The sequence below is a fragment of the Onychomys torridus genome, chromosome 22 (genome assembly GCF_903995425.1).
Source record: "Onychomys torridus chromosome 22, mOncTor1.1, whole genome shotgun sequence".
Classification (NCBI taxonomy): Eukaryota; Metazoa; Chordata; class Mammalia; order Rodentia; family Cricetidae; genus Onychomys; species Onychomys torridus.
The window spans coordinates 25,889,116-25,910,345 of NC_050464.1; the positions used below are offsets into that span (position 1 = coordinate 25,889,116).

General features: G+C 46.9%; 1 protein-coding gene across 1 annotated transcript in view; it reads right to left on the minus strand.

Annotated features, from left to right (window-relative positions):
- The window catches only part of Tmem132c (transmembrane protein 132C), a 284,287-nt gene extending 263,267 nt beyond the window's left edge, over positions 1–21,020 (minus strand). Inside the window, exon 1 of the mRNA XM_036171638.1 lies at positions 20,774–21,020. Within this exon, the coding sequence (XP_036027531.1) occupies positions 20,774–20,879 (106 nt within the window). The 5' untranslated portion in view covers positions 20,880–21,020. The remainder of the gene's footprint in view (positions 1–20,773) is intronic.
- Between the last annotated feature and the right edge of the window lie 210 nt (positions 21,021–21,230).

Sequence of the window (21,230 nt, forward strand, 5' to 3'; positions counted from 1 at the left end):
GAAATATTTAAAATATGACCATGACATTGCTATAATCCAAATGTCTGTTGTCTCATATTGAAATCCTAATCTAATCTACAAGGTAATGGTGTCAGGAGCTGGGGTTTTGGGAAAGTGACTGAGTGACAGATTGGAGGCTTCGGGAATGGGATTGAGTATCTATGACTGTTAATATAACTGCCACCTTGACACAACCTAGAGTCACCTAGGAAGAGAGTCACTTATGAACTGTCTATATCTGGGCATTTCTATGGAAAACTATTTTGATTAATGGTAAGTCCTACCTGCCCCTGTGGATGGAACCATTGTAGAGGATGCTGGACTCATAGGGAAGGCAAGCTGAGCACTAAGCAGGCATCCATTCTTTCAAGCTCTTGCCGCTTGTGACTTCCCTGCTATGATGAACAGGAACCTGAACCTTAAACCACAAGCCAAATAAACTTGCTCCCTTAAGTGGCTTTTGTCAGGGAAGTTTATCCCAGTAACAGGTTAAGGAGAGGAAGCCTGTGTATTTATTACAGGGGCCCTGGGAGCTAGTCTGTGTCACCCACCTTGTAAGGATGTGACAGAAGGTGCTATCTGTGATGCAGGAAGCAGATCTTTGGTAAACACTGACCAGGCTGGTACCTGATCTCAGATTTCCAAACCCCAGGCCTGGGAGGTATAAATCTCTGTTTTGAAGTTGCCAAGATCCTGGTATTTTTTTGTTGTAGCAGCTCAACAAAATGGACAAAGAAATGCATCAGAAATAAAACACAAGATTTCTTCCCATGCTCAGAGGACCGCCAGCCACTTCAAGATGACTGGTATGTTATACTTTGCAGAACTAGGGGAGGGGACAGAACTGAGGACTGTGTCGCTGGATTGGGTCATCTTGCTGTCATACACCACTGGGGGTTGTAGCTGTATTGGTGGTTTTAACAGATTCAAAAGCCATAGACTGAAGTCAAAATCATCATAAGACAGGACCAGTGTTTGATTCCTTGTGGTGGTCCTACTGGTCTACCCGGCTTTTGCTACCAGACCACCTGTGAGCAGCTTTGTGTGGGTGGCTCCCAGAAGATACTGAGCTAGGTATCCGGGGCCCCTAACACACTCCACCCATGGATCCCATCTTCTCAGGGAGCCATCCATCCCCATTCCTCAAGAGGAAGAACTAAGACTCCCACCAATTTTTGAAAAGCCAAGCTAGACCATCATTGTCTCATTTTGATTCCCAGGGAGATTCCCGCCCCCCCCCCCCCATCTGAATCCCTTTTGGAAATATTCCGTGCCAAATGAAATCCAAGTGAGGTCATTAATTATGAAAATTCACAATGCATAATTATAATAATTACTCGGATCACATAAACATTACAGCGCCATGAATAATTAAATAGGATCTGAGCTTTGGAGAGAATTGCTAATCCAATGAAACTTAGGGAGGTGACAGAGAAGATGCAGGAGAGCCATGCTCTGGTTTGCTGTGAGCGAGTTGTACTGTGACAAGAATTTCCCCTCCCTTTGTCCTAAAGAATTACCCCCGGCCTTAAGAGGTAGAGGAACAAAAAACAATAGAGGGATGCCTGGAAGTTTCCAGACGGGATCCACTTTTCAAAATGGAGATCAGGAGTCCCAAGAAAGATGTCTTCCCGAGGTTCACGTTTCTTACCCTCATCGTGTAGAAAAGAAAATCCTGTCTGAACAAGAAATAGTGAGTCCTGTTTTATAACAAATATACAGCCGCACAGAGGTACCCATGTATTCTTTTCAATTGTGGAAGACCCCTGCTCCAGAAATGAATTGATGTTGTTAGGTTTCTCTCTGGACAATGTAAACCCAGCCAGAAAACAAAATCAAGGCTGAGGGGTATTTAATTTTGTGTCCACCATAAGAAATAAAATTGGTGTACCTTGTGGGTTTTACTAACCGTCACCAGACTTCATTAATCACTGAACTAATTCTGTGAGTGAACAACAGTATCTATATGACAGAGACTTCTGAGAACTAACTCGAGAGGTTGGGAGATAGGCTCACACTGGGGAACCCTCTGGAGAGGTGGTTAGGACTGTGTTAAAGTTCAGATCTGAAATGATTCCATAGAGGCATGTTTGAGGGCTCCAGCCTCAGCACCTGGTATAGGTGTTGGTGCCTGGGTGGCATTGGTAGGTCGCTGGGGATGCTGTTGTACTGGTTCCTGAACACTTAGTAGGCTTCCTGGTCCACAGAACAACTGACAGTCACAAGCTGTCTTTACCATGGACCTGCCCACAAACTGTGATTCCCCCAAACCGTAAGCCAAGGTAGAACTCTCCTTTTGTAAACCAGTGCTATTGGGCGTTTTGTTAAAAAGATGAGAAAACTAATACAACTTGGATTTTTATAATTGCCTTCTGTGCTCCCTGGGCAGGGAAGAATCAAGCCATGAAATAGACTCAAATCCTTACTGCTTCTACAAGGCTCGCCTATTACCTTTCAGGCTTTCTAAAATGATGGCTCATTAAAACAAAGATATTGTTGTAATCTTGAAGGATGGCTTCAGTGCTTAAAAGCATTGGCTATTCTTGCAGAGAACCTGGGTTCAGTTCCCAGCATCCAGAGGGGAGCCAACAACTCTGTATGTAACGTCAGTTCTAGGAGATCTGACGCCCTCTTGTGGCTTCTGAACACATGTGGTGCACATCAACTCATGTAAACATGTGCACATACACATAAAAATAATAAAATGGTATTATATGGAAAGCTGGCATAGAAAGCCTGTCCAACTACCAGGTAAACTGATTTTTAATTCCTTCTTCTTTTAGATTTATTTTATGTGTATAAGTATTTGCCTGCATAAATGTATGTATGCCACATGAATGACTGGTGTCCTTAGAGGTTAGAAGAGGGTATTGGATCCCCTGGAGCTGGAGTTAGGGATGGTTGTGAATCACTCTGTGGGTGATCGGAACTGAACCTGGGTTCTCAGCAAGAGCAGTCAGTGCTCTTAACAACTGAGCCATCTCTACAGCCCCAGGTAAAATGAATTTAGTGTAGAGTTCCCATTTCATTCCAGTGACTCACAAGAAACTCAATAGCAATAGCCACAAAGTTGGTTTTACTCTGTCATGGCCCATGGTTCTTATTACTGATAATGGACATTTATAGAGTATCTACTGTGTGCCTGGCATTACTCTATATAGTAGGGTTTCAATAAGGAGAGAGATGACCAAATTTGGGCCTCTAAGAAACATAGTGTCCTATGATGTGACTTATAAAATACTGATAAATGTGCTTCCTACATCTGTGTCACCGTGAGGTGTTTGGGAAAGGACTGGCAAATTGCTGGAAAACAGGTGCTGAGTGGCGAGTCTGGCCCGTTCCCCCAGTGTGTATGCTAGGATCTGATAGAGATGTAGGCTTTGTGTCCAAGGGTCTTCAGCAAAGTATTTTTCCTTACAGCTCTGTTAGCCAGGATTGTCCTGACTACAATCTTGAAACCTGCACATGAGGAAGAAAAAGAGCTATTTTGTCAGATTCTAGCCAGAAAAGGGGGGGGGGGGGGCTGAAGTAACTTCAATAGAGGAGCTTGAATGTGGGAAAATAGACCACACAGTGACGAAAGAGTTAAGATCAAGATGATGGATGTTAACTACTGTGGGGGGTGGGGCCACTGCCAGTCCTCGGGAAGGCAGGACAGAGATGATGGGGTTTCTGGGGGCCAAAGCCAACCGTGGAGAGGAAAATGAGATGTGAGGAGAAGAGCCGCCTCGGGCGCTGGAGCTAGAAAGGATGCTGCCACAACCATCAATGGTACAAGCTGCAAAACAGAGGTGGAAATGAAGGCACACCAGCCACTGTAATATCCAGCATCTTTATCTCCTCATGGCTTCAGCAGACTCGGGTGGAGATGCCAGAAGGCAAGGGAACCTGGGAGGTAGGGTTCCCTGTGAGCGAGGAGGAAGGAGGAGGGGATGGAGCCATAGACCCGACCCAGCATTCATGTGTAGAGGGCATGTCGCCGAGCTACACAATCCTCACCCAAGCCTGTGGAAAATGGAAGCAAAGAATCTCAACTCTCTCTAGAGTCGTTGTCTCCATCTGTTTCTGCTTCTCTAGCATCCTCTTCTCCTACAGCGGTCTGCCTGTGAGCAGCTGTGAGCTTCATCTCCAGCCATGGCCCACCCCAAACAGGGGCATCTATCAGGGAATGAAGATGTTTGGGGGTCTCAGGTTGCTGAGCTACTGCTGGATTATACTGGAGAGATACAGAACCCTAAATCACAAGGATAAAATGGGGTGCAGAGTAGAAAAGGGGCTGGTCTCCAAAGTCTTCCACCAATGGAGTGACCGCAAGAGACTTGTCTCAGGATTGTGCTCTCAGAGTCCTGAAATCTTGAAGCAGGCTTAGAACGTAAGAATGCCCCTCAAGAATCCCCAGTGCAGAGTGTGGGATGGTCGTGTGTGAGATGGGGGTACTGTGGAGGCCAGAAGAGCATGCTGGATCCCTTGCAAATGGAGTTATGTGTGTTTGTAAAACCCCTTACATGAGTGCTGGGATTCAAACTCAAGTCCTCAGGATGGAACAACAAGTACTCTTAAACCCTGAGCCATCTTTCCAGCCAACATTCTCACCCCTAATGAAGCCGCCCCACCCCTCTCTCATCTCTGCAGGACTTTACTTCACCAGGAGGGCAACACACGTATCAATGGCACTAATGGGTTTAGTATTTGAAATTAGACACACAGCCATCCATTTTCAGTCTGAGGGTGTGCCATCTGTATACCAGACTCCTTGAGTATGTTGAATATTAAAACATATATTCAATATTTATATGAAATGAGAAATTAATTGTGTCCTATATAAAACAAAGCCTAGAAAAACAGAGTTCATGTATTCATTGTTCTTGTAGTTTATAGAAGGCAGCACATGGTCCGGAAGCAACAGTGTGTCTGTCTCTGGGAGAGGAAGCAGAGAAAAGTCTCTGGGTTTTCAGACTTATTTGTAAAGATGATCAAAGTCAGGAAATGTTGAATTAAATGTTGGTTGACTAAAGCTTAAATGTCTTTCATTAATGCCTGACTAAGTGAGTACCACCTTGATGGTTGACTTCCTGGCATGATAATTTATCATTTATCCCTCCCCCCAACACCCCGTGTGTGTGTGTGTGTGTGTGTGTGTGTGTGTGTGTGTGTGTGTGTGTGTGTGTGTGTGTATAAAGGTGGTGGTGGAGACCATGGTGACTAAACCCAGGACATTGCATATGCCAATCAAGTCTTCTGCCACTAATCTACATCTCTACATCCCACCCCCAGGCTTTCAGGGACTTCAGAAAACTCTTTTTGCATCTGTTGTGATTGGCTTTACCTATCAGCTTGACACAGCCTATAGATACCTCAACTAAGGAACTGCTTGGGTCAGACTGAACTATGGGAAAGTCTGTGGGAAATTGTCTTGTTAACTGATGTAGGAGGTCCAGCCCACGGTGGGTGATGCCATTCCCTAGGCTGGCGGTCCTGTGCCATATAAGAAAGCTTGCTGAGTGCACGCCTGTGAGTAAGCCAGCAAGCCACATCCTCCACATCCCCTGCATCCTGCTGCACTTCCATGGTCAACTGAGTTCCTTAGTTGAAGGTGATGGATGCTGTGTCTGCCTTTGGGTTCCTGCACTGACATGCTCTGGGATTGTAAGTTGAAATAAACCCTTTCCTTCCCTAAATTGCTTTTGCAGAGTCTTTTATCACAGCAAACAGAAACGAAATTAGAATACTGTCTTTGCTAAAAGTCCTCCTTCAAAGTTCTGACAGAGGATGCAATCTGGAGGGCCGATCGTGGGGAGGAAGCAGCTGACACAAGATCTGCCTGCTCCATCTGCACCTGGGCCCCAGGCCAGTGTTTGCCCAAGTGTGCCATTGCAGAGAATGTGCAGGAAACACAGAAGGACCTTTAAACATGTTATCACCAATGTATTTATCTCAATGCTTTTTTTCTTCAGAAATGCAATTAGTATGTAAAACAGTGACTTTTATGGAAATGAATGCTTGGGGCTGAACTCTGATGAGAAGATTTAAAACAGAGAAAAACAGCGTGAAGCAGTGACAGTAAGGCAGCAAAAATCACTAAGGGCCCTAGAGGGCGACTGAGAATTAGAAAACAGGATTTGAGTGCCAGGTAATTTGTTGTCTTTGAAGGTGGGGTCTTTAAGCATAGCATCTTGTACTTCCTTTCTCGTCTCCAAAATGTCACCCCTGTGTGTGTGTGTGTGTGTGTGTGTGTGTGTGTGTGTGTGTGTGTGTGTGTTTTCAGTTGATCTTTTAAAACTGAGCCCCTATGTTTCTGGAGAAAACTCAGAAGCCCGTCATCAAACTAAACAGAGGCATCAAAGGCGTTGTTCAGTCAGACAGATGTACTTACAGCACCTTGTGCTATGGGAGCTGGGGATGTAAGAAATAAAAATCATTCTTACACTTTCATTTCAGCACTTACATTTCAGCTCTCTCTCTCTCGTGTCTAAAAGCTAATGGCTGGTGCAGGTGGTGCCTGTATGCATGTGTGTGTATGCGCGTGTGCGCGTGCGTGCACATGTGTGCACATTTGTATATACACACACATGCACACATGAGTCTAAGTGAGTATTCATGTATGTGTGTGAGTGCATTCACACACACTTATATGCACACAAACACTGGGTGTGCATTTTCTCCTGAATAGCAGAAACCAGAGAGATGCAGTTATGTGAAGGGGCAGCAAGAAGATTTTTCTCTCCAGTATCATCTCTAAGCTGGGGCATACCAGACTTCATAGACCAAGGTAGGGACTGATCCACCAATACATAAGAATGGTCACCTGACCATTACACAGAGTCTCCTGTCATGGCTCCTTGGTCAGAAAGTCCTATTAACATTCCCACCTGGAGCCAGGTATGGTGGCACATGACTTTAATCACAACTCTCAGAGGCAGGTAGATCTTAGTGAGTTCAAGGCCACCTTGGTCTACATAGTGAGGTGCAGTCAGCCAGGACTACATAGTGAGACCTGTCTCAGCACCTGCATGATAAAGAGAAAGAAGCAGTGGTGGGGGACACCAGCTACTTCTGGGGCTTTGATTCCAGAAGCTCTGAGGAAGAGAGGAGAAGAGAGGCTTCTCCCAGTGTCCTTTGAGCAGGTTCTGCAGGGTCATTATGGACATTGAGATAACCCTGGACATGTACCCTCCCAAATCCAGAGTTCAGTGTTCAGAGGTAAGGTCAATATGAAAGGAACATGGGGTCCATTTTCAAATGGATTTGGGTCAAGTGTGGGACATTCTTCCCAAATACTGGCCTTCACTATCTGAGCCCATCAGAGTTAGGACAAAGCCAAACCTAAGAACCACATCTGTTAAAAAGACACAGGTGAGCTGGGTGGTGCCTGTAATCCCAGCACTCGGGAGGCAGAGGCAGGTGGATCTCTGTGAGTTCAAGGCCAGCCTGATCTACAGAGCTAGTCCAGGACGGGCTCCACAGCTACAGAGAAACCTGTCTCTAAAAACAGACAAACAAACAACAACAACAACAAAAAGACACAGGTGAGCCACAGGTAAGATGCAGTGTGAGACCAGAGCTGAATCTAGTGTTAATACAATTTCTGTAAATGACAGGAACAGAAAAACTATTGCTGTTAAGGGGAGACATGGGCAGTTTTGATCATGGTGATATTAGGTAAGAAATGCTGTCTCAGAGAATACACTCTCAAGGATCCCCTAGGAGCAACTAATTTGTAAGTGGTTCAGAAAATTACATAGAAACCTGTATACAGAGAAGCAGAGATGGTGTACAGAAATGAATCTGGAGAAAGAATTAAAAAGCATCTATGAGATTCTTTTAAATATTTTTGCAATTTATCTGAAAAAAATCTAAGATTATTTTGATTCAGGAATTTCTTTATGCACATTGGGCAGTGCTGAAGACAACAGGTATATGTGTGCCCAGGGTACATGTAGCAATGTTGGGGGCCACTTGGGTTGGTATTATTTGGAGAGGGTACACTGCAGGCAAGAACACCTGCCTAATGCACTCTTCCCCCATGTCAGCATGTCAGTTTGGTGAGGTTGAGAAACACAGAGTCAAACATTCTGAAGAAAGAGAAATCCTCACGGATTATCTCTTAGTGACAGAACTGGGGAGGTTGCTGAGCTACCTAGAAGTCAGCACTGTTTGGCGGCAATGACATTGCCCTTCTTAGCCTTTATTCTGTCTCATTCACTGTCACTCAACCTATACCATGTCTGTCAAGTATGCTGTGGTCCTGTCCAATGTGCTCACCATCCCTCTCTCTTTTTCTGATGTTGACACATTTCTTCTTTTGGGAAGGCTGTTCTTCCAGCTCCAGCCATGTAGACTGGATGATGCTCTAGCTTCCTTTTAGTTGTGGTGATTAAAAACACACTAACTCAAAGCTACTTAGGGGAGGGAAGGGCGTATCTGTCTTGAAGTTCTAAGTCTATCATGGAGGGAAATCAGAGGAGGAACTCAAGCAGGAACTTGAAGCAGAAACTATGGAGGAACACTGCTTGCTCACAGGTTCATCCTTAACTAGCTTTCTTATATATATAGTCCAGGACCACCTGCCTAGAGAATGGTGCTACCCACAGTGGGCCAAACTCTCCTTCATCAGTTTGCAAACAAGAGAACCCCCTGAAAAGACATGCCTACAGGCAAATCTGATCTGGGCAACTCTTCAATTGAGCCTTTCCTCTTGGATGAATGTAGGTTGTGTCCAGTTGACAGATGGGAACTGCAATATGTGTGTGGATCTCAGAGCTGTCACACCATGTGATGATCAAACACGGGACACTAATAATGCCTCATCATTTCCACTCAGTGCAGTAGTCAATGACAGAGATGGGGACCAGCTGTTCTGAGGACTTAAAAGCAGTGTCATGGCTTCTTTGCAGATCGGGGCTGGAGCACTTAGCAGCAATGAGCACATGTGGACATGAGATTTTTGTTTTCTAAAGACCATTCAACAATAAATGCAACTGAGCCAAGGCAGGGGAGGTACAGACAAACCTGGAACATCTTATAATCAGGAAGTAGGACAAAGCTTAAAGAAAAATAAAGACCTGTCAAAACGACACAAACCTCACTGTAAAAATGGCTCCTGTGGCCAAATTTAAGATATTTTACGTATCAAAATAAACAGGAATGGCAATAAAATAAAGATAGGTACAAGAGGAATCTGGGCTCAAAACAAAACTCTGAAATTCTAACAAGAACTGGGATATTTAGACCCTCTATATACCTTTGCCCCCAAAATATGTATTGATTAAAAAAATGATTTAGAAGTTCTCACAGCAGGGGAGCCTGGAGGAGATCACCTTGATCAAGTAGCCAGAGTAGGCATTTCTTTAAGGGGATGTGCTTACCTATGCAGCCTGATAAATGACATTAGTCATGGTTTGATGGACAGCCCATCATGGTGGGGAAGGAACGGAGGCAGAAGAATGAGGTCTCTGGTTACGTTGTATCCACAGTCATGAAAGACAAAGGTGATTGCTGGTTCTCAACTCACTTTCTCCTTTTGACACCATCCAAGACCCCAGCATATGGGATGGTGCCACCCAGAGTGGGCAAGTCTTCCCACTTCAGAACCTCCATGAAGATGCCCTCACAGACACTTGTTTCCAGGTGACTCCAAATTCAGTCAAGTTGACAATGCCTATTAACCAGTACAGTCATGACAAGACTAGCCTACACCTTCAATAGCATCAAGGTCAGAAAACCCAAAGAAAGACTGAGAAAAGTAAAAGAACATGACAAGGTTAGAGAGATGGCTCAGTGGTTAAAAGCATTAGATGCTCTTCCAGAGGACCTGAGTTCAATTCCCAGCACATACATGGCAGCTCATACCATCTGTAACTCTAGCTCTGGGGCACCCAACTCCCTCTTCTGGCTTCTGTGGGCACTGGACTCAGGTGCATATCCACACATGCAGATTCACACACTATACATATAATTTGAAAAATAAATGAACATATACAAAGGGGTCAGGACAACTAAAAATGCACATGAAATTCTGAGCTTGACTGCTTGTTACAAGGGACAGTACTGAGAGCACAGGAAGCAACAGCTTAGGTCTGAGGACCAGACAGGGTATCATAGTGATGAGAACGCCCTGATTTCAATGTTCTGTTATAGCTTTGTAAGAAACTGTCTTAGTTTTTTTTTTTTTTTTTAAGAAAAACAAAGCGTATTTGGAGTGCCTTGCAGTTCACTGCAGCTTTGGCTGTGAATATGATAGGAGCCTCTGCAAGGCCGTGGCAAAGGGCACAATGATGTGAACTAGGCGGATGGGAGGTCTCCAATCTCACATGCAGCTGGTATCGCCTGAAGGTGGTAGGAATTGTGAAGAAAGGACTGCTCCCATTGGCTGGTTGTCATTTAGGAAGAAAGCAACATCCTCAAACCCAGTGATGATGCTGTTGGAGAACAGAAGAATGAAACACCCAAGAGAGAAAACCAACTCTTCCTTGCCTAGAACCCAGTCCCTGAGGACCCTCTCTTAGCCTAGGTTCTCCGGGATCAGAAGCAATGTGTGTAGACAGGGAGGTTTGTCTTGAGCAGCCGACTCACATGAAGACAGAAGCAGCTGGGACCAATAGCTGCCAGCCAGCTGCAGGGAGGGTCCAAAACTGTAGTTCAAAACCCCAGCTTTGCCTTTGTGGGGGAAGGTCATTCTGTTGGTATAAGGAGAACTTCACCTCCCTGAATGGGGCCCATCCATGTCCAAGAAATCCTCATACGCACTAAAAATCTACCCAAGTAGGCACTAAACTCAAACTTTAAAATAAAAATGTAATAAATTCAACCTAGAATAATGTCTGGACTCTGTGGCCCAGCCACATTGACACATAAAATTAGCCATTGAAGAACTGAAGACCTCAGGAGTGAGTGTGTGTGTGTGTGTGTGTGTGTGTGTGTGTGTGTGTGTGTGTACTGCCTCCAAAACTATACAGAGACCTCTTAGGCAAAGCCACTAAATGTTTCTCCTCACAGACCCAATGTTCAAGGGCAGAGCCATAGCCAGGGGGTCAACCGAGCATCAGAAGGAAGAAGTGGATTCCAGCTAGGAAAGGGTACTTTGTTAACAGAATTTGTGTACACAAGATGAAAATGTTTGGATTTGAAGAGAAATGAGAAAAGTCTGCTGTGAGTCAATTCATTAATGAAATGGGGACCCGGGGCTGTGTACTGACCCAAAACATTTACATAAGCTGAAGGAAAAGAACACACTGCTACTTAGAAAACTGGAGATGTGACACAAACCCAGGGCCCCAGATGGAGACTTCTCCCAGGCTATGTGTCTCTGCTTGGTGAGGATGGTGGAGGGGAGCCTTGGGGGCTGCTGCATGTAGACAAGGCTTTAGGACTCCCACCCAGAGTCCTTTGTAGTCCTGGATGGGAGAGGGGGAGTTGGGAGAGAGGGATCCTTCCATTCTGCAGGGAGGGGGGCAGAGGTGGAGAGTCTGGTTCACAGACAGAGCTGGAGCCATGCTAGATGGGTGAATGAATGAATGAATGAATGATTTCCAAAGCACACAGAACACTCTGAGTGGGTGATGTGTCGGGTGGTGGTGAAGTGTGTGTGTGTGTGTGTGTGTGTGTGTGTGTGTGTGTGTGTGTGTGTGGTGTGTATATGTGGGTATGTAACTGCACATGGTTGGCCACATGTGTGCCTGCCTACATGAAGAGGCCAGAGGTCAACCTTGGGTGTTATTCCTCAGCTACTAGCCATAGTTTCTTTTTGAGACAGGGTTTCTTACTGGCCTGGAACTAAATGATTTGGCCAGGCTGGCTGGCCAGTGACTCTCAAGGAGCCTTCCATCTCTACCTCCCTGGCACTGGGATGACAAGCGCAGACCAGTACAGATAGAGTTTTCTATATGGGTTCTGGGAATGAGTCTTCAGTCCTCAGGCTCATGGGGCAAGCCCTTTTCTGACTGAGCCTTCCCAAAGTACCTGGAGACACTTGGGAAGCAAGTGGTGGCTTATGCACAAGCTTGAGAATCCAGCTGAATCTGCACCCCCAGAAAGGGTGTCTCTGCCTTGGCAGTACTATTTGGCTTTTGTTCCTTTGCTGGTTGTGAGACACTCAGCTTCATTACAGATCACCTAGCCTTCTTCCTCCAACAGCATCCTTCTTAAAAGAAAACAGGTCTTTTATGTGCAGGAATGTTTTGCCTGAATGGAATGTGTGCATGTGCTCTGGACCCCTGAGCCATCTCTCCAGCCTCAAATCTCTGTGCATCTTTAGTCCTTTCATACTCTCTGTCCTAGGGATTAGAATGGAGCTAAACTTGTGCCTCAAGCTCCAGAGACAGATCGGCCAATCAGAAGCTTCCATTCCTGATGGGCAGTGGTGGCGCACGCCTTTAATCCCAGCACTCGGGAGGCAGAGTCAGGCAGATCTCTGTGAATTCGAAGCTAGCCTGGTCTACAGAATGAGGTCCAGGATCGGCACCCAAGCTACACAGAGAAACTCTGCTTGAAACGCCCCCCCCCCCCAAAAAAAAAAAAACTCCCATTCCCTCCACCACACTGAGAAAGGCTCAAGTGTAGGTAACTATTGTCAAGTGACTTGCTTCACTTAGGAAGTCAACGTCTTTGGGCTGGGTGTGTTCTACAGAAGGATCATAGGTGTCACCGGAGAGCTTCAAGTGACAGAGGCAACTGCCCCACAATGACAAAGCCACTCAGAGGAGACAAAGAGCACCCTGTAACACTGCCCGATTCCTAGATCCAACCGGGCCTGAGGCCCGCAAGGATCCTTCTGTTACCAGCACTAACACACTGCTGCAGATGAGAAACTGGGATATTTAGCATTTTCAAATGAAGATGCCTGAGTAAAAACCGAACAACTCAGCATTCATCCACAGGTCACCACCATGCAGGTGCAGGGAAATCCGTCTCAGTAGTTAAACACAAAGTCATTGCTTCCCATGGAAACAAAATGATGAAACAATGTTTCCAAGGCTGATACTGATAACAGTGTGTCTTTTTTTTTTTTTTTTTTTTTTTTTTTTTTTTATGGTGCAAGATTTCTTGTTTGTTGTTGTTTTTTTCTAAAAATCATTGCTAAGATATAATTCAATAGTCAGAGCAGAAACTAGCAGTGTGTGTGCACGGTGTGTATGTGGACAATGGGATGTAAGGGATATATCTTATTGCCTCACAGAGTCCCTAATGGGTCACCACACGCTAAAGCAGGTGACACTTTGTCAACATTGTCACAGCGAGGAGTCCACAGACAAGGTAAGGAGACACAAAGGAATGTAGATATCATAATTAGAGGCCAGGGGACTGGTTCAGCAAAACAAAAACAGAGTCGGTTGCAGAATGAGTGAGGAAATTAATTAAGGGGCATAGCCTGGCGGCTGCTCTAGGCTGCTTTGATGGCTCTAGAAACTCAGGGGGAAGGTAGTGTTTAAGAAAGGAAACCGTGGAGGTGATGGCTGATGCATTTAAGGACAACAGAAGCGACATATGGTCACCTCTCACTGAACCTGTCTTTTTTTTTTTTTTTTTTTTCCCTTTCCTTCCAAAATCAAGTTCACTGTTCTGTTTGCTTCAACATCATTCTCGGGCCGTTCTGAAAACATCTTGCTGTGACGAGGCTGTCTTGCATGATTCTCTTTCTGATGGTGTTAACGTCGCCAATTATCACAGCAAGTGTTCTGAACTTTTCTAACTACGTGTGATGGTGGTTTGGTGGCCTCAGAAGACACATCTCCTCCGAGCCTGTGAACATATCCTTGCTTGGGAAAAGGTGCTGCAGATACTATGAAGTTGAGAATTAGGGTGGACCTTGCATTCAATGTCAAGTTTCCTTATAAAGCTGGCAGTGGTGTGGGGCGGCGTGTGTGTGTGTGTGTGTGTGGGTGGGGAGGCACCGAAGAGATGATTCAGTTAGCACAGTGCTTGCCTTGAGTGCATGAGGACCTGCGTTTGATCTCTGAAACTTAGATGGGGACAGTTTCTGCTTAATTTTCCAGGGCTGGGGAGGCAGAGACAAGTTGATCTCTAGGGTTCACTGTCCAGTCAGCCTGTCCTACTTGGTGAGTCCCAGGCCAGTGAGATGATGTCTCGGGAATGACTCCTGAGGTTGCCTCTGCCTGACCCCTCCCATCCTGCACACAAAGACAGAGGGGAAGGGACCCACCCAGAAGATAGCTGTGTGAACACAGAGGCGGGGAAGGGGATGATACATCCACAAGCCAAGGAGCACAGGAGCTACCAGAACCTGCAAGACACAAGAAAGCATCCTCCCTAGGGACTCAGGAAAAGGTCTGGCTCTGCTGGTACCTTGATCTAGGACTTTGGACTCTGGGTCTAGGAGAGAACTGATTCTCTACCTTGGGCTGTAGATTAAGCGGCACAGAAGCTGCCCACTGTGCGGTGTCTTATCATGCAAGCCCTAGGAGACAGATGCTGCATGCCTCAGGCTCACACACCTCTGTCCTGAAGATACAGAAAGTCAGTCTGATCCTTGCTTCATAGGATAAAATCTGAGGCCCAGAAGAACTGTGCTGACTGTAACGGCCACTCCCATGAGGTCTCTGCACTGGGAAGAATGATGTCTATGGATTTTGCTGACAGCATCCACCCACCCACTTCTGGTAACAAATGGCTCTGTAGTTCCCCTCTGGGAGAGATACTCCCATCAAGTCTGGCAGGGTGGTCCTGTTGGTTGGTTGGTCTCATCTGGCTCTAGATAGAGGTGTATCTGACTGGTCTAGTCACTGCCCATCTTCACTGTAGAATTACTGGAGATTTTATGCAGTTCTTCTTTGTCATTCTACAGATAGAACCCAGGGTCCCCTACACACCAGGCAAGGCCCTACTAATGAGTGACATCCCCAGACTGAGGAGATGCTAAAAACCAAAAATGATCCCCCCCCCCCCCACACACACACACACGACTTTCAAGTTAAATCCAAGTCTGAGAGTGTTTATCCCCACAATCTATAACCTGAGTCAGAGACAAAAATCACCTAAAATGACCAAAACTCCCACTGCATCTAAGCAGTGGTACCCCATGAGAAGCAGACATAATTGACAGCCACGGGGACCCTACATACTGTGCCCAAGAGACCCAGGCCTCCAGATTTCTGTGGGATCTTTACTTGTGAACCCCTAGCTCCTGTCTTCTCCGAAGCCTCAGATGCTTCTGCTGTTAACAGCCTGGGTCCTCTGAGCTGTTGCTCCAGGAATGGGCAGAACTGAGCCTCAGTACGAAGCTTCCCTTTCAGGGCCACTGAGTCTGACCCCAATTAGCCTGTAAGTGATGCTTCTCCACACAGATCATAGGATGTGCATTTTATGTAGAAAAGATATCAGATCCTTGGTGGCTTAGGGATGCCAACCATTTCAGAGTCCTATTGTATTGCTAACAACTGTCATGGGAAAAGGATGTGTGTACCTTGCAAAAGATGGGATGTCGGTCTCTGAAGGGTAGCATAACCCACTCTCTTGGAAATTTTGCTAACTCAGAGGCTGGTATTGACCTTCCTCGTCTCCTAGAGGCAGCAACTTCTAAATCCCCAGGGTGCTTAAACAAGAGAAGCGAGTAAAGGTAGAAGACGGAATAAAGACCTGTAGGGACAGCAGCATCAGCAAGCCCAAAGTGCCCACTCGGAAACAAGCATGAGCCGATGAAAGGAGATTCTTCACTCTCCTAGAAACGATACAGCAACAATCCTTAATCTACAATTCTCTTAGCAGCACCTAAGAGTGGACGCACTTCAAAATGATTTCGTGTGAGAGGAGGAAAAAAAAAAACATACTGGAAATATACTCTTTTAAGATTAGTATAAAGCCTATGGAGCAGCATAATGCAGCTTGAATATCCGCTTTGATGAATTAAAGATACACTTTGTAAACCTTAAGGCAATGGGTAAAACTGAATAGGAAGTGCTTCTGAGCTCATAAAGGGGATAAAATAGAACTACAGAAAATGCTTAACCCTAAAACCTAAGAAGACATGGGAAGAATAAGGAACAGAAGGAACATGAAGGAAAAATGTGTGCACAGTGTCAGCGCCTAAACATGCTGATAATTACATTACATATAAAGGGTATAAACATGATGATTAAAAGACACAGATTAGCAGATTGGGTAAACAAAGGAAATCCAACTCTACATTCTTTGAAAACCATCAACAATAAATATAAAAGACTATGGTTTGGGGCCAGAGAGATGGCTTAGTGGTTAAAAGTACAGGCTGTTCTTTCAAAAGACCTGGATTTGGTTCCCAGCACCCACATGGCACTTCACAATCTTCTGTAGCTACAAATGGCTTCTTCTGGCCTTGGAGGGGATTGGACTCAAATGCACTCACTGGTCTCAGTGTCTAGAGATTCTTGTGACTTTGGCTTAGGGGATGGTTTTCTAGATTTGGCACCAGAAGCACAATTATTAAGAGACATTTTCCTTATAATTTAAAATCCAATTTTCCTCTGAGAACTGGACAGAAACATCTTTCAGGCACTGTCTGATGAGGACTCATGTCCAGAACACAGAAATTGCTTGAAAAGTCATCAGTAAGAAAGTAAACAACCAATTTTTTTTGAAGTGGGTACGCAGTATTTGAAAAGGTCATTTCACCAAGGGAGATGTACGGATGCCCGTGAGGTTTGACATTCCATCTCATCTATCAGAAGACTGAGGACAAACGAAGCCCCAAAGAAGTAAATAAAACAGAAAAAGTAAAAATAAATAAACAAAATCCTAAAGAAGGGCCAGTGAGGTGGTTCAGCAGGTAAGGGAGCTTTTGGCCAACCCTCACAATCTGAGTTCTGCCTCTGGAATCCACATGGTGGAAAGGAGAGAACCAACTCGTCTCAGTTGCCCTTTGACCTCCACCTGTGTGCACCCACACATATACATGCACACACCAAGAGAAAATAGTCTTAAAATACCAAAGAAATAGAAACTACTTGGCTACTGGAATTGCTGGACAAAACAAACAGCAATAATACTAAGTATCACAGATGATGGAAAATAACCCAGCTGAGGGAAACCAAAATGCCAAAGTTATCAAATCACTGGGCAACACTCCAAGGCCTCGATACTTATCCAGGAGGAACAAATGCATGCCACTCAAACGCCTGTCTGTGAATATTCACAACTTTTGCATAATCGCTAAAACCCAGAGTCCTTCAAATGGCCTTCATTTGAGAAACAAGAAAACTATTGCAGCCACTTAAAAGGAATATTACCCAGCATTAAAAAGGAATGCTCACCACTGAGGCAAAGGTGACCATAGAGTGCATTATGATAACTGAAAGCCACGTATCATGTGAGCCCCTCACGGTAATGCTATTAAAACAGGAAAAGCCCAGAGACTAAGAACAGTGTGTCAGGAACTATGGATGAAGGAAGGAGACAGGACATAGTTTCTGAGGGTGATCCAAAAGTTGATACATTTGTCTGTGTTTGTCAAAACTTAGAACTATATATCTTAAAGGGGCAAATTTCATTGTATGCATTTTTTCCCTCAATAAACACCACTTGAACAAAGAAGATAAACTGGGTCCTTGTGGGATGGCTCAGTGGTTAAGGGCACTGGTTATTCTTTCAGATGATCTGGGTTCGATTCCCAACACCCACATGGTGACTCACAATCATTTGTAACTCCAGTCCCAGGGGATCTAACATTTTTTTCTGGCCTCCATGGGTACTGTACACATGGAGCACAGATTTATAGACAACAAACACTAATACACAACAATAAAAATTAGAATATATATATATATATAAACTCATAGCAAATAAATAGAAGTAAGATCTTTTTTGACAATCTACTTATAAAATCTGTATACAGTTGTGCAGTGTGGCTTAGGAGCCTGACACAGACACTTCAGAAATCTGGATTTTCACATGCCTTCTCCCATTTTCTAAGACTAAAAATGTATTTTCATTTAATTAAAATACAAGTATGTGACTTCTTTCATTAAAAAAAATGCTGGCAATCTGCCCAGTCTTTGCAAGCATCCTGTGGACAATCCATGTTTGCTGAGAGTTGGGTTAGAGGAGAGAAATGAGGCAAGGCAAAGTCTGATGGTGTATCAGTTGGGTTTCCAGGGACCTCTGGAAAGCTGACCGGTTGGGGATGCTGAGTGATGGATGGGAGAAGGTGGATGTGCATGTGGGTGGAGCTCCTGGTCCCCTCTGACAGCATGGTTGTGGGCAGGGGAGAAGACCCCTCCTCACCTGGAGGTCCACCTAAGCCTCCCAGTACTGAGATGCCAAAGAACTATTCATCTTTAGTTCATCCCTTCAGTGGACAACACTGATCTTGAGGCTACTTCTGGGCTCTAAAGCCTCCTATATTTGAAGGCTCCTGTACGTCATGCACCATCAGTGATGTGGTGATGGCAGTACCACATGCACAGCTTGCAGCCCACACCTCCACCGAGGCCTCTGTCCACCTGGCCATGTGCACATCGAAGTAACCGTGGACCTTCAAACGGGTTCCAGTGAGTTAGCTGACCAGGGCTCTATCCCACCTTCTCTGGGGCCCCACACCTGAGTGGAAGCCATCAAAACCCTCCTGAGATCCTCAGCCTCTTCCACCTGCATTGAAGGTCGACAGGTGTAGCCTATGTTTCAGCTGAAGCTGGGTCTGAATCTCAGGGAGGGAACGGCTCCTCTGTTTCAATGCTCTGTCCTATTTATGGAAAACGCCCGACGACAACTGTTTTCTGCAAACCCTGGTGAGTGGCGAAGCTTCAGCATCAACAGTCAAAAACATACACGAACAGTCAAAAAACACACACTTCGGTTGGTGCTAATGACTGGACGGACAGTCTTCCGGGGTTCCACAAACCACCCAGGGACCCTTATACAAAGTCCTGCTGGCATGCTTTTTTTTTCTTTAAACAGTGGGAATTTAAACAAGGAAACAAGGATGAGAAGGTGTTTGTTTCTGTAAAACATCATGTGGAGGAGCCAGGAGACAGCTCAGTGGCAGACTCATGCACGTGCATCCAGGAGGACCTGAATCCCAGACCCAGAAAAGCAGGGCAGACAGAGCTGTTTCCAGCGCTGAGGAGGCAGTGATGAACAGGTTAGGGCTAGAAGGCAGGCTTAGTCTAAGGAGAGAGCTCCCCTCAAGGTGAGAGGCCCTGTCTCAAAAGCCAAGGTGGATACTGACCGCAGAAGACACTAAGGGTTGATTGCCTGTATACAGGTGCGAACACACACCCGCTTGCACACGCATGCAATATCTCACAGAGTCAACATCAGGCTGGTTTAGGGGAGCACTAGAATGAGCTGCAAGCTTCTCATCAACGCTGCAAAGTGAAAACACATTTGGCAGGAGAGGCTTCCAAAACCAACCTTAGGAGCCCCACCCGGTGAAACCTAGCAAATCCAAGTGCCAGAGGGAGATGCAGGGGGTGGGGAGCGCTTTGCATCACAAGGGTTTTCCCAGTCCCGCAATCTCCACCGTGCCAGCCCCACCCCAGCGCCTTCACTTGCCAGCCCAAGGTCTACACCGGCCACTGCAATAACAGCCGCTGCTTGATCAGAAGTGAAAATCTGGGTCTCTTTCTCTCTTTTTCTTTCTAAATGTCCATTAAGCTATTTGATTATCAGAATCCACGGGGAGGTGTGTGCTGAGAGCAGCTTCTGGTTAATAGCAGAATACAGGTAAAGGCTCCTGAATTTCTGCCCTTTGAAATAAAGGGGGAAAAGCCCCAGTTTATCCGGGCTCCGAGGAAACGGGACTCATTGGAAGAGAGCACAAGCGTGCATAATGCATAGCAGGCTTGTCTGGGGGAATGCTCCTGGAGTAAGGGGTATTCCCCGGTTTCACATGGCGCAGTAAGGACTTTTGTAAAGCAAATTCTACTTTTTAATACCAATTGACAACTTGTCTCCTTGGATACATTTCCAACATAGCCCTGGAGCACCGGGCTGGAGAGAGAGGTGTTTATATCCGCGCGGGGCGGATTAGAGAGGAATCTCAACCTCTGGTCCGTGTCAATGACTGAGCTCGAATCCACCTCGCTGCGGGAGGGCACAGGACACTGTGGAACATCTGCGCTTAACCTAAGGCATGCAAGAATCTCGCCAGGACGCCACGACCGCACCCCGGGGCTCCGGGACTCTGAGCGCCTGCCTGCAGCCAGAGGCTCTGGTTCTTCTGCCCGGTCCGCCGACCACCAGACCCACAGAAGGGTAATAATCCGACTTAGCGACCATACCAGCAGCGAGAGCTCTGGCTAGCCTGCGTCAGCCCGTTTGCACAAGTCTCCAGAAACCTGCACAGTCCTGGTTCCCACGGCCCCGGGCAAATAACCGAAGTGGGAGCCTGTCAGCGGACTCGCTGGAAACCAGAGCAGCCTGATGATCTCAACGCCACAGCTCGGTCTAATGTGGGGCGGAAAGTCCTGGTTTTCTCAAAGCTGGGGAAGGGGCCGCGGGAAACTGGGGTCCTCCCCGCGTCCCGCTGCTGCACCGACTCTAGGGTGCCCAGCTCCAAGTAGAACTCGGGGTGCAGCCCAGACCCAGAGTCCGGCAGCCACGCCCCCCGCTCTCCCGAAGGAAGGCAGCAGGGCTTCGGAGTGGGTGCCGCGGCGGATCCCTAGCCGAGCTCAATTGCTTGCAGCTGCGACCGGGGTGCGCCGTCTCGACAACTGGAGGCTCTCGGTGGAACCCGGAGACCTCGCCACCCGCGCTGACCTCGCCACCCGCGCTACCCTCGGCACCTGTGTCCCGGTCCCCCGCAGCCTCCGAGGAACCCCGCTATCTCCGCCAGCGCCCGCCTTACCTTGGCCCAGCAGCGCGGCCAGCACCAAGCTCAGCGCCCTGTACCGCGCCGCCCACCCCGGGGCCGCGCCCTCGGAGCGCATCGTGGCCGTTGTCACGCTACCCATCGCCAGCCCGGGCCCCGCGCCGGCTGCCCCATGCCCGGGGCCGCCCCCGGCAGCGCTCAGGCTCCCGCGGCTGCTCTTGCGCTGGTCAGGACAACTTTTCTCCAGCTGCAGCCGCGGTCCTGGATCCCGCCCCCGGGCCCGCCCACTTCGTGCCCGCCCACTACACCCTCCGGATCCGCCCACCTCCGGCCCCGCCCGCGGCCGGATGGAAGGAGGATGCTCGAGCTGCCAGGAGGCCCCGGGGCGCGCCGGCCTGGGGACCCAGCGAGGGGACGAGACGACTAGGGGACATGGAATCCTCTCTTCTCGCCTCTGATCCCCCGCCTCGCAGCTTCCTGCTTCCGCGCAGCC